Source organism: Ovis aries, chromosome 3 (genome assembly GCF_016772045.2).
Source record: "Ovis aries strain OAR_USU_Benz2616 breed Rambouillet chromosome 3, ARS-UI_Ramb_v3.0, whole genome shotgun sequence".
NCBI lineage: Eukaryota > Metazoa > Chordata > Mammalia > Artiodactyla > Bovidae > Ovis > Ovis aries.
Window position 1 is genome coordinate 31,309,981 of NC_056056.1, and position 13,280 is coordinate 31,323,260.

The following is a 13,280-nucleotide window of genomic DNA, read 5'->3' on the forward strand; positions in this document are numbered from 1 at the left end:
TCCTTGCCTCTCACTAAAAGGATTAGAAAGGTGGTATTCCAACTGTGTGGGGTCGGTGAGGGGGACAGTTTATATTCACCAGGGATCTTTCTTGGAAGTAATTTTAGTCCCTATAATGTTTCACGTTAACCTTCTCAGACTGGTTCTCAGCTGGGTGACTTAGTGATCGCCAAAATGTGCTGCTGGCATTCTGGGCTCTGAGAATCCACACTGTGCCTTTTAATGAGTGGGATTTTTTAAAATTAATTTTTATTGCAATATAGTTGATTTACAACTTTGTGTTAATTTCTGCTGTTCAGCAAAATGAACCAGTTATCCATATACATCTACTCACTCTTTTTTAGATTCTTTGGTGGGATTTGTTTTTAAAAGATTTCCCTGAGCCAGCAGAGCACCCAGGTACAGCCACAGTGCTGGTCTTGGGAACCAGAGGCCAAATGCACGACTTAAGGCTGCCAGGAGTATTCCGTCTAGACACGGAGGAGGGGGGAGGGGCCAGAGGAGACGGCGCTGAGGAAGTGCAGAAGGCGCAGCCTGCCCCTGAAAGAAAAGAGTGCTCCCTTTGTTCCTCTGCCCACCGCTCGCCCCTCTGCCTGGCCCCACAGAGGAGACCTCTGGGGCTCAGCCCAGAGAATTCCTCTCTTCTTTTCTTGCTTCCTCGTACGCCACGTGGCTTCAGACCATGACATTTCTGTTCGATGCTGTCAGCGCCTTGGTTTGAGGAGAATGTCTCTGTACCCGGGTCGCCTGGCCAAGAAGAAACGGTGCCCGGAGCCTGCTGGCATCTGCCCTGGCCGGTCCGCCTTCATCCTTCCCCAGGCAATGGGGCAGGGCTATGCAGGAGGTGATGGGCAAGCCCAGGACCCCAGGGCCAAGCTTGCATGTCTGGCTTCAGCCTGGCAGGGAGGGCAAGGTAAAAAACCAGCTGAAACTTGCCTCGCTCCTCTGAAGTTTAGTGATCAAATAGCCACCAGCCCCTGCCCCTGCCCCTACCCAGAGGCCAGCCTGCGGAGCCAGGGCCCACCGCCTATTTTTAGAAAGCTATCAGGTGTGCAGGACACCCAGTTGCCTTTTTCCACCTGTTTGGGGTCATTATAGGGATCTAGTGTCTCTGCCACAAGGCCCTGCCTGTTCTGCCACAAGAGTCTCTCTGCGGCCGGGGCAGCGACTAAGCTCCCTCCCTGTGGAACCCAGCCATCTCTCCGGCCTTGCCCCGCTGTGGCAAGTGAGTCTTTGGGCCTGTGGTCGTTTTGTCATTGGAAGCACAGACATTGGACACTAAGGCTTGGCCTCCTCTGCTTCCTTGAGAGGGAGTTTTCAAAGGTCAGAGACTGACATCAGGCAGGAAGAACCTTGAATCGGGAGCCCACCATGAGGAGTGCAGATCCGCTGAGCAACAGCAAGCCCAGAGTCCTTGCTCCACCAGGAAGGTGCACAGTGAGTGCCGTCAGGCCGGGGAGTGCTGGGTGCACTTGGGGTTCACTGCCAACAGATGCGGGGAGCTGGGGGCTATCAGAAGGAGAGCTCAGGCAGGGCTTGATCAGGGAGTGCAGCAGGGTGGGGATGGGAGGGAGGTGTGCCAGGCAGAGGGAACCTGGTGAGCAGGATCATCCCAGGTGTGACTGGGAACCATGAGGAGACAGCAAGGCTGGCTCAGGGGGCTTTGTGGGGACAGAGGGACAAGAGCCTGGAGTGCATGTTGAGGTGATGCCTGGTGCAAAAAGCCTTGGATGCCAGGTGAGGTGCTTGGACGTGATCTGATGGATCAAAGCCACTGGGGATCAGAGTAGGGAGAGATGGGGAGCAGAGGTGTGCTGGCCAGCTCTGCTCCCTGCTGTGTGATGGCGTGAGGTCTTCTTGGTCACAGAGGAGCAGCCTTGGAGCAGTATCTTTGTGGCCCCACCCTCCACACCCCATCCAGTCTGGTGTGTGTGATGAGCTCCGGCAGGCTTGGTGACTCCCAAGAGCCCAGCTCTCCATTCAGTGACATCCTGTTGGTAGCTTGAAATTGAAGTAGGAATGTTTATTCGACAGAGACTCACAAACGCTAGGAGCCAGGGTCTAGCTGGTTCTGTTGTTTTGTCCCCCACTGCTGCCAGAACCAGCAGTTAAACCTTAACCAGCACAGCCCTGAGTAATGGCAAGACCCTGAAGGGGTTTACACCGAGGAACGAGTGTGGGGTCAGCAGTCACCACACTGAACTGGGAGAGCACATTGGTGGATATGAACTGTGCCCCCTTCTTTGTTGAGGAGGCTGGAGGGTGGGCTTGGGTGCAGCCCTGTGCCAGGAGAGTTGAGCTGTCTTCACTCTCCATTGGCTGATTCTGAATCAGACTCCTTAACATGGACTAGGGAATATTTGACTCTCCTCACCCAGAGGAAACCGCTTCCTCACCAGAATAGGCTCTGTACCAGCCACAGTGAACTGCTTTCAGCATCTCAAAAGCAGACTGCTTCTCCCCCATCCAAACCTGGCACTGAGGGTTTCTGTTCATAGGTCTGTTCATAGATCTCCTGCTGCACGCTGGCTGAGTGTGCGGGCCAGGATGTGGTGGGGACCCGGGAAAAGCCACCTGGCTTTTCCAGGTGGACAGAGGAGCTCGCTGGCAGAGGAAGCATCTGAGAGGGGCTTTCTTTCTTAATGGTGGGTCTGATTAGTCTCAGCTACATGGTGAAAGCAGTAGGATTTGTTCAATGCTTCAGTCACAAAGCACTTTGCCCAGAGGATCCTCCCAGCAAGTCTGTAAGATGTAAATGGAAAATGTAAACTCCCATCTCAGAGATGAGGAAACTGAGGGCCAACTGGTCAACCCCAGGCCTTGACCCTGATTCCTGAGACCCTCTGTCCTGAGTTGGCTCTCTGATCCAGGGGCTTCAAATGATTCATCCCAAGTGATCTCCGGTGTTAGGAGCAGCCCAGCCTCCTCCAAGAGATCAAAGCCCAAGGCCTGACCCCAGAGACTTTATCACTACTACCCCTCAAGGACTTGCCTCTTAAAAACGGGCATTAGTGCTGGCAGTGAATGCACTGTTGCTTTTGTTGCTCTTTTGGGAAAAAGAAAAACCTGGCTTCTTCGAGCTGTTGTATTTTATTTTTCTGTAAAGAGGAAATTAATTTTAGTCTTTCTTTTTGGTTTAAAATGTTGTTCTTTGCTTTTTCTGCCCTACAATTTAAAAGGAAACATTTGTCTGTTGAGAAAAGAAATGATAATTATAGACTAAAAATTGTTTCTATTCTGATTTGAAAAAGTGACAAAAAAAAATTCCATTGCACAGATGGGGCCTTGCTGACTGGGGGTGTTTAACAATGAAGCCCCAGGCCGGCTGGGGGCTCAGAATGGCATTCGAGGTGGATTTGGGCTCCAGTGTTGCCTGGGAGAGGGGCTTTCTCCGAGGCTGGTCTCCACTTCTGATGCTGGGTCGTAGTCTCTGTGGGGTTTGGACGCGCTGATCCTCCATGTGGTCCAACAGTGGACAGCAGTTTACCTGTGGATGGTGTGGCCTCTGTTGGGTCAGCTGTGTGCTGAGGCCAGGCACTCCCTTGTGTGGCCCCGTGAGCTTGAGAGCCTCCTAGCCTTATTCCCTCAACCAAGAGTTTTACAAAATTGCAATTGCTCCAAGTCCTCCAATCAATAATGCAGGAAACTGATTAGACTGTGAAATTAAACTAATAATGTCATGCTATTAACCCTCGATCAATAAGGAAAGAGCTCAGAGTGAAGGCTATTTCCTCAACCCATATTGCAAATGGCCATACATGTATTTACTTTTCGGAAGAACTCCTAGGCTCACGTGCATTCCCAGGACCCCTCTCTTTCCCACAGATCTGGCGTGATTCCCCCCTGCAGTGTCCCATTTAAGGGAAGAACAAACTGAGGCTGAGTGATTAATGCTGCATTGTCTCACAGCTAAAAAACAGATGAGCCTGGCTCTGGAGCCCTGATCCAGAGCCGTCTGGTGTCTGGAGTCCTCTCCCAGGGGCTACTCTGGAATTAGTGACAGTCTTTGTCCTCCCGTGGCCTTGCCACCAAGAGGAGGAGCGAGCACACCCTTCCCGTTGTGCCTCCCACGGCTGGTCCTCCGCCGGGACCTGTCAGTTCCATCACAGTGGAACGTTGCCAGGGATCAGACCCTCTCTCTAAAAGTGGTGATGGTATTTAATAACTAATTACTCTAATGATCCTACAGAAATTCTGGAGACCTGTTTTAGGAGAGATGTCAATTAGAGCCATCTGCACGGTGAATAAAGGAACCCTACCCCAGCTGTACTGTTGAAACATGTTAGCGTGTTCCTACCAGCGGCCATATGGTACTTAACGAAAGTGAATTGTTCACACTGCACAACCCGCGCCTCCTGATGAATACCAGCATTTTGTTTTGGAAAATAGTTCCTCAATCGTGTGGAATATTTGTCAATGCAATAAGTAGCAAGTTGGAAGCCGGCAAGCCCTTGAATGCAAAAAGACTTGCCTCACCTCAAGATGTTCTTCCTCCATCCTGGTGCATCCCCTGCCCCTGCCAACAGCCAAGCCCCGCTCCACCCCGGTCCCACATCCCACTTGGGCCCAGTCCTCAGCATCTGCTTCCAAATCTGCTCGGGAGAGCCGAGGACACGCAGGGTGCTGGCCCCACCCCCACTTGGCCTCTCTTTCCGTGTGAGAAACAGCAGCATGATGTCTGAAGCTATGCAGACTGGGAGCACGGGGCCTCTAGCTGGAAAGGCATGATGCATGGGGCAGAAGTCACCCAGGAGTTGAGGAGTGGGTGCAGGACATTTAACTGGGTGCGTAGCTTCAGGGAAGGGTTCGCTCTATGTTTGCAGCCTGTTTCTTTCAAGAGGTACAAAGCTCAGGTTGGTACCTGGATGCTCAGAGAGGTGGCGGAGAATGGTTTCTGGGGCTCAGCAGAAGCCTGCCTGAAGCCCCTTCCTTGTCACCAGCATGTCAGGGCCTGCAATCCGTAGTGACTTCAAATGATTGCCACCTGGTGGCCACTCCTGACCTGCACCCAGACAGCTGGGTCCAAGGTGCAGCCACCCTGTGAGTTCTGTTACCCACAGGCAGGTTTCCAAAGAAGAACAGAGCCAGGACCAGACTGGTGAGGTGTTCTGAGAGTTCCACCCCCACAACCCGCTGCCATGTGCTGGGCAAGGGGACACCCCCCACACACACACTGCCTTTAGGGGCTTTGTGCCCCCGACGAGCTGAAGGTCCTGCCACCAGCGCCATAGGAGGAGGTTGTTTTATTGTAGTTGGCTCTGAGACCAACAAGATTTCACTTGCCAGCAACATGTATCTCAGAATTTTCCCTAGAACCAAAGTCACTTATTAACACTTAATAAAAGACAAAATTGGCTGCGGTTCGTGATACAGAAGATCTGCTGCAAATCCTGAAATCCGAGATGTTCTTTACAAAGCCGTGGTCCCTTCAGTCTCATTTATTTCCAGCTCAGCAGCAACAGATTTCCCAGTTACAACAGTGATCCGAAGTCCAGCCGAACACATCCTTGAAGGAAACCCTTCTGGGTGAAAAATAGCAGGAATAAGCTTCCATCTGTCCCGTCCAGCAGACTTCGCCATTTGCTTTCCATGTCTGTGCCCTGCGTGTGGCCCCGTTCTCCTGACACCTCCCCTATCGCAGACATGGGTCTGAAAGAACCACGTCACAGTGACACCCCAGTAGCCACCTCAGCCCGGTGACTATGGCCTAGGGCAGCCTCCATCATGCTTGACCATGAAAGGTGCCCAGAGCATCTCAGATAAGTCACTAGCCTTTCCATGGGCTAGTTCCAGAATGACCCTGGCAGAGCAGAGCTCATGCGGCTGCCTTTCCACCCCGCCCCCCGCCCCATCTGGGGACAGTGCCTGGCAGTTACCCTAAAGAGTTCACCTTTCCTCATTTGAGGGTGGGGCGGTGGGCGGTGGAAAGGGTAGAGGAAAGCTTGGGCCAGTTTGACATATGTTGCCTGGTCTGAACATGAATGCTGTGCTCAGATGCTGAATTTGATGAATTGCGTTATAAAATTTAAAAACAAATTTAAAACTCTATTAACTCCCCGTAATGGCCTCCTCCTGGAATACACAGACAGCAACGGCTCACTGACAAGGAGGAAAAATACTCTCGTTTGCAATGTGCTTCGCTTGCAGCAGAATGGAGGCGGGTGGGAGGCGGAGGCCACACACCCTCTGCACCCTACCGGCTTCCTGCTCCTAGGTCAAGAGCGAGGCCCTGGTGAGCAGGCCCTCAGGGGATCCACACGGCCAAGGCTAGACTTCGTCTGGCTCCTGTGTCAGAAGCCACATTGCGCTTGCTTTCAAGGCTAAAACATTTCTTTCAAGACTGAACCGTGACAGTGATGAGCTCCCAAGATGTGGGGCAACCTGGAGGGGCGGGGTGGGAAGCCTATGGTTTGGGGGTCAGAATGTGATGTGGGGCTGGAGGAGGTGTGTCCCCAAGGTCACCCACCCCACCCTCTGCCCCGGGAGAAGGGGCAAGGCAAGGAGGTTGCTCATTGGTCACTGCTGGCCTCTGCAAATCCAGGAGCATTCGGGACAAAGGGCCTGGCTCCAGAAACCCAACTGGAGAGAGATGGACTTTTGTCGAGAAAGGAGGCAGCCTCATAGCCGTGTGTGCACGTGGGCCAAGGGAGGAGCATAGCTGGCCAGGAGGAGTCCCAGGGGAGAGCTCCTTCCGTGTCTCTGCAACTCAGAGACCCCAAGCTCAGAGAGGAGGGTGAAGGGCAGTGCTGCCTGGTCTTTGAGGAGTTCAAGAGGCTTTTTGCCAACCGGGGGCTTCTCCGTGTGATGGCAGCTCTGTCCCTCGGTGTACTTCAAGGGGTTTTGAGGTGTTTGGGGAGAATGAAGCATGGTGTGCACATGTGAGAGCCCTGGGTGTCCAGAGGCAGTGAAGAAACTGTGTGTGTATGTGTGTGTAGGTTGAGGGTGTGTGTGCACACGCATACAGATCTGTATGTGCGCAAGAAGGCTGTGCCTTGTGACATGGCTGCCCTGGGGCTGCAGAGTGTGCATCAGGGACCGTGTGTTTCTGGGAGCACCCTTCAAGGCAGTAGGGAAACAAGACTCACTTAAGAAGCCTGAGCCTCCCCTGCCCTCCAAGACTGCTGGCTGTTTCACCCGCTTTGGGGCTGGACTGGGGCACTGAGGGGGCGCTGCTGGACTCTGAACCCACAGCCTGTCCCGGGAGCTCAGAATTGGATGCAATGCAAAGATCTCTAGGTTGCGGCTGCAGCTTCTGTGTGGCCTCTCGGGAAGTCTTGACAAGGATAAAGGCCAGGTAGACCCAGGAGTTCCTGGAAACTTGCCCCCGTGGCAGCTCCAGGTGGGGTGGGGCATTTAGGGTAAAGAGAAGGGAGATGACATTTGTAATACTTTGAGTACCCCCCTCTCTCTATGGACTAACAGTATAAGTAAGAATGGAGGCTTCACCATAATGAAGAGAGCAGAAATTCCTCCTGCCAGCATACTCTCTAGAAGGCCTGCTCCTGGACAGTCATGTTAATTACAGGCTAACTGTGCCTGCAACCTTTGTGGGCCTGCTTTGGGCCATTTTGTATAAATAAGACTGTTCATAGAGAAAAAATAATATTGCTAATTAGCCTCCATTGTTTTAAGTAAATGAGATTTTCCTACAGCAGTAAAAGAAAACAGAGGTGTGGGGGGACAGAGTTTACAGAGCTCTTTCTGTGACTGTAATATTGCTCCTGCCGTCTCGGTTCAAATCTGAACCAAGGGAAGAACCACCCAAGTTCCCAGTCTTTGAAACACCATTCAAAGCAACACCGGTTCCTTTCTCGTTTCCCCTCTGTGCATGCGGCAGCCTGTGCTTCCATTTTTGTGTGTTTCTTCCCATAGTACAGTGAACAGCAGAACAACATGGCTTCAGAAACATCCAGACTCGGGTTGAGTCCAGATGCAATGCTTTGTGAACCTGGGCAATCACTCAGCCATCCTGCACCTGATAGAACTTTGCTCATTAGGTACTCCTCATCATTATTCTTTTATTTTTGTTAAACAAAATCCTGAATGTGAAATACCAAGCCCAGTGGTTTGTACATAGTAATAAATTACATCATGCACGCGTGTGTGCTAAGTCACTTGAGTCGTGTCCAACTCTGTGCAACCCACGGACTGTAGCCCACCAGGTTCCTCTGTCCATGGGTTTCTCCAGGCAACAATACTGGAGTGGATTGCCATGCCTTCCTCCAGGGGCTCTTCCCCTGGGTCAGACCTGCGTCTCTTCCATCTCAATTCCATCTGGCATTGGCAAGCAGGTTCTTTACGACTAGCACCACCTGAGAAGCCCAAATTACATCACAAATGATAGTTTTTCTGTCTCGGTGCCCTTATTAACACACAATGTCCCCCAGCCTGGAATTGTCTTCTCTTTCATGCCTTCTATTGAAAAGCTGTGCATCCTTAAAAAGGCTGGCCTGAACGTCCCTACTTCTAAGAAGCCTTCCTGGCGGTCCCCCACCAGAATGACGCATCTCTGTGAAATCCCAAGACACAAACCTTGTGTTTCTACCCAGATGTCTTTCTTTCCATCCTGTTCAGTGTCTCCGCATCTGCCTGTCTCCCCATTCCTACCCCTGACCTGCCATGGCCACACCCAGCCCCAGGCCTGGCCAAAAGTGTGTGCGCAGGACACACTTGTAGAATGAATGGGGTTTGAATTGTTGAGTGAATCCAAGGAAATACAGTGTGCTTTGGGCTCCTGTGGTTCAGAATTTCCCTTGCCAGACTACTGGGGGAGTCTTTAGGCTGCAAAATTAGAAAGGAAAATAAATGCCTTTTATGGTGACTCAGAGCCAAGGACATCTGGGTTTCACAGCCTAGAACCACCAACCCCAGCCCCTCCCCCAAGGCTTTTTCTAAGTTCCCTAACCCTGTTGATGCTGCAGCAATTTGACTCTGAAAGAAGCTGCTAACTTGCAGTTTGGCATGAAGGAACTTTCTGGGCTGATGGAAACAGTCTGCATCTTGATTGGGGTGGTGGTTATGTGGATGCGTACATTTGTCAGAACTTGTCACACTGCACACTTAACATCGGAGCAGTTGCTTTATGGAAATTATACCTCCATCAAATTAGTTAGTTCTTTTAAAAATGCAACCCAACCAGAAAGGCCAGTTGGAAAGTCCTATTCTTTTTTGAGACTTGTGGCTAAAGCCAGGAGGTCCTGGGATTGCTCTGGGAGGAAAGGAACAGAACAGCCTCTGCCTCTGTGAGACTGTCATCCTTTCAGTCCAGAGCTCAGCCTCAGTGCATGGGTCACTCCCCGCCCTCTCCCCTGGACCTCACCCCAATCTGCCTGCCACCAAAGAACTGCCAAACACTAGCTCTCAGCTTTGCAGCCTCACTCAGTCCCAAACTGGAGTCTCCCACCTCCCATCAGAGGAAGAAGAGTTAACATTATTGTGAATCCAAAGGCACCTCCAATGGATAGTCCCACACCCGTGTTTATAGCTGCATTGTTCACAATAGCCAAAAAGTGGAAGCAACCCAAGTGTCCATGGATGGATGAATGGATACACAAAATGTGATATTACACACAGAGGAATAGTATTCAACCTTTAATGAGAAGGAATTCCTATATTCATGGATCTATGCTATAACATAGGCGTCCCAGGTAGCTCGGTGGTAAAGAATCTGCCTGCCAATGCAGGAGACGAGGGTTCCACCCCTGGGTCGGCAAGATCCCCTGGAGAAGGAAACAGCCACCCACTCCAACATTCTTGCCTGGAAAATCCCATGGACAGAGGAGCCTGGCAGGCAATGGTCTGTGGGGGTCACAAAAGAGTTGTGCACAACTCAGCAACTTAGCAACAATACTACAACAATGGTGAGCCTTGAAGGCATAATGCTAAATGAACCAGACCTCAAAGGACAAATATGAAAGGACTTCACTTACAGGAAGGACATAGAGTAGCTAAATTCATAGAGACAGAAAGGAGGAAGGGTGACTACAAGAGGTTGGAGAGAGGGGGAAACAGGGAGTTCGAGTTTAATGGGTGCAGAATTCTAGTTGGAGTTGGAAAGCATTCTGGAGATGGATGGTGGTGATGGTTACACAACAGTGTGAAAGTACGTAATACCATTGAAGAACACACTTAAAATGGTCAATTTTATCCTGTATATTCTACCATGATCAAGAAAATCTTTTAAGAACAACAACAATCCAAGGCCTACACCTGCCTTCTGAACCCACAAATTTCGATATCTGAGATTTCAGAGGCAATGCTTTGCTGATGATTGCATTTCTGATCCTGAAAACAGAGCAGCAGGAAACAGGCCATCTGACGCCTACCCCTTTCTTAAAACTCAGGCGCACGCCCTCTGAGTGACAAGCCGGGGTGCCTTTGTCGAGACGACAGGCTCACACCCCTGGGTTAAGTTGATTTTCTCTTGTTGACTCTCTCAGGCAACACCCAGCCCCAACCTGACAGCTGAGGGGTGAATTTTCTTTTATCGCTCTGGAAACCCCCAGCTCCGTAATTGAGGTGACCCGGTCCTCGAAACCCAGGGGGCCCCCAGCTGCAGAAATTAGAACACACTTCATGGAAGGAGCCTGGCTGTCAGGGCGGTTGGGTCCTGGCCTGTAATGTGGAGTGACACTCAGCACTTGTCACAGCAGGGAGCCGGGCCGCAGACTGCCACCGGCTGAGGACTTCAGGAGGCCGGCTTCCCGCCTCTGCCTGGAGGGCCAGATTGGAGTTGTCCCATGAATGTCATAACCCTGCAGCCGTCACCACCTCAAACTCAGTCAGAGCTCACACTTTGCAGGCTTCCAGGAGAGACCGTCTCCTCACAGCGGCATCCTGCACGGGCTGCTGACCTCTTTGTTTGCAAAACTCACCCGGAATGTGGAGCCCTGATTCTCTAGTCAGGCCTTGAGGGGAACAAAGGGAGGGTTTGTCCAAAATGCCTGAGTCCCCTGGGTGGAAAGAAGCCGTATGCTGTTTACTCCGGATTGATATAAATAAATACCCGCTCCACGGGGTAAACAAGGATGGCGACACTGAGACAAAACTTCGAGGCTCTCCTCCTGCCTGATGATTTAGCGGAAACTAAAACACTCCACACACAGATACACACACACACTCATAGACACACACATTCACAGACACACACGCACACACTGACACACACTGTCTCACATACACACACACAAACTCACAGACACACACACACATACATGCTGACACATACTCACATATGCACATAAACACACACACAGACATACACACTCACGCAGACAGACACACAATGACACATAGACACACGCACACACTGACACACTCTCTCACATACACACACACAAACTCACAGACACACACACTCACTGACACACACTGACACACTCACATACACACACAGACACACACACACTGACGCACACTCTCTCATATACACACACAAAAACTCACAGACACACACACACATACTCTCTCACATACGTGCACACACACACAGACATACACACTCAGACACACATACACTCTCTCACATACACACACACAGACACATACACTCACACACACACAGACACACCCACACACACACCCTTCTCCAGGGACGGTGGGAAGGACTATCTGGACCTGCCTGGCCTCCCCTCTGTCTGCTGGGCTCCTGTTCTCTGCAAAGCCTGGAGGAGTATGTGTCACGCCCCGACCCACACCAGCCTCACCCTGTGATCACTTTTCTGCGATCTGCTTCTGCATTTGTTCTGAGGGCCCTGTGGGTGCCGTCCATGCGCACCTGGACCCGTGGGCAGCCTGCAGCCTCAGTGAACACTCAGTGGACTTGAGGAGAGGGTGGTCTGCTTTCCCTCCTTTGCCCTCTCCATCATGCCTTTGAGAAGGGAAGGGCATTTAAAGTCCTTTAGGAAGGAAGAGTCATTTCTCAGTTGGCTTTGAGCTTTAGATTCCTGCAGTGGGCAGAGACATGGAGTCTATGATACTTTATGTGGAATACAATTTAACACACACACACACTCACCTATAGCAGATCAAGAGGAGGCATCCTCTTAAACCACACATAACCAATATTATGTCAGCTGCATTAGTGCTTGGAATGCAGTTGTTTTAACTATAAAATATACCAGGATTCATTTGTCAGCAGAGTTCAGCGCACAGAACTACAGGGACTGAAGGAAGCAGGATACCCCATCTGGGTATTTGGGAAGGGATGATCCATGGCCTTTTTGTTGGGATTCTGAGCATTTGGGGATTGGCCACCTCCAGGAACAGAGAAGGCAATGGCACCCCACTCCAGTACTCTTGCCTGGAAAATCCCATGGATGGAGGAGCCTGGTAGGCTGCAGTCCATGGGATTGCGAAGAGTTGGACATGACTGAGCGACTTCACTTTCACTTTTCACTTTCATGCACTGGAGAAGGAAATGGGAACTCACTCCAGTGTTCTTGCCTGGAGAATCCCAGGGACAGAGGAGCCTGGTGGGCTGCTGTCTATGGGATCGCACAGAGTCAGACACAACTGAAGCGACTTAGCAGCAGTAGCAGCACCTCCAGGAAACTGCACTTTGAGGGGAAGCTGGAATGGAAGGTGTCAAGCCGGCCCAGCCCCTACATACACCCCTGATCAGGTAGAAGGGCTGAACTCTAATGACGCTGGCTCAGTTCAATATTCAGGGACTGATGGAAGCTTTGGAATGTGTCCGGAGGATGTCGGGATTTACGCCATAGCCTTTGTGACAGTAAGAAATGCTTCCCAAACCCCATGATGACATATCCATGAGGCAGGAGGAGGCCCTGGTCTGTAAATCAAAGTGCCTCTGTTGACACAAAGGGTACCTACAGGTCTCGCTTTGATGTTAGAACACAAGTGTGATGCTGAGCCCATTGGACTGGACCCCAAATAGCATTTAGGAAAACAGAGACCAGAAAGGAGAAAGGACTTGTGCAAATTTACACTGCCCATAAGTGGCAGAACTAGGGCTGGGACCCAGGTTTCTCCTGACTCTCCATTCAGTTCTTTGACCACCTAAATGGATTCTGGGCTGGGTAAGGCAGCACTCTCAGGATGCAGTCAGTACTCCTGAGGACTTGTTAAAGGGCAGATTCTGATTCAGTAGGCTGCGGTCCTCACTGCATTCTGCATTACTAACAAGTGATGCTGGTGCTGTTGGTCTTAGGACCACACTTGGGGAGATAAAGATGCTGAAGGTCAGCTCACCTGGCAAGGAGGCTAGTGGTTGGGTGTGCCAAGCTGGAATTCCTAATTCTGCATCCTATCTGCTTGGC

General features: G+C 51.1%; 1 protein-coding gene across 2 annotated transcripts in view; it reads left to right on the forward strand.

The window, feature by feature from the left end:
• Positions 1-13,280, forward strand: part of KLHL29 (kelch like family member 29) — a 331,664-nt gene that overhangs the window by 144,366 nt on the left and 174,018 nt on the right. Inside the window, exon 1 of one of the 2 annotated variants that reach the window (XM_060411894.1) lies at positions 1,131-1,437. The exons of the other annotated variant lie outside the window; for it this stretch is intronic. Within the exon in view, the coding sequence (XP_060267877.1) occupies positions 1,372-1,437 (66 nt within the window). The 5' untranslated portion in view covers positions 1,131-1,371. Of the gene's footprint in view, positions 1-1,130; positions 1,438-13,280 lie in introns of those variants that run through there. 2 annotated transcript variants of the gene reach the window in all.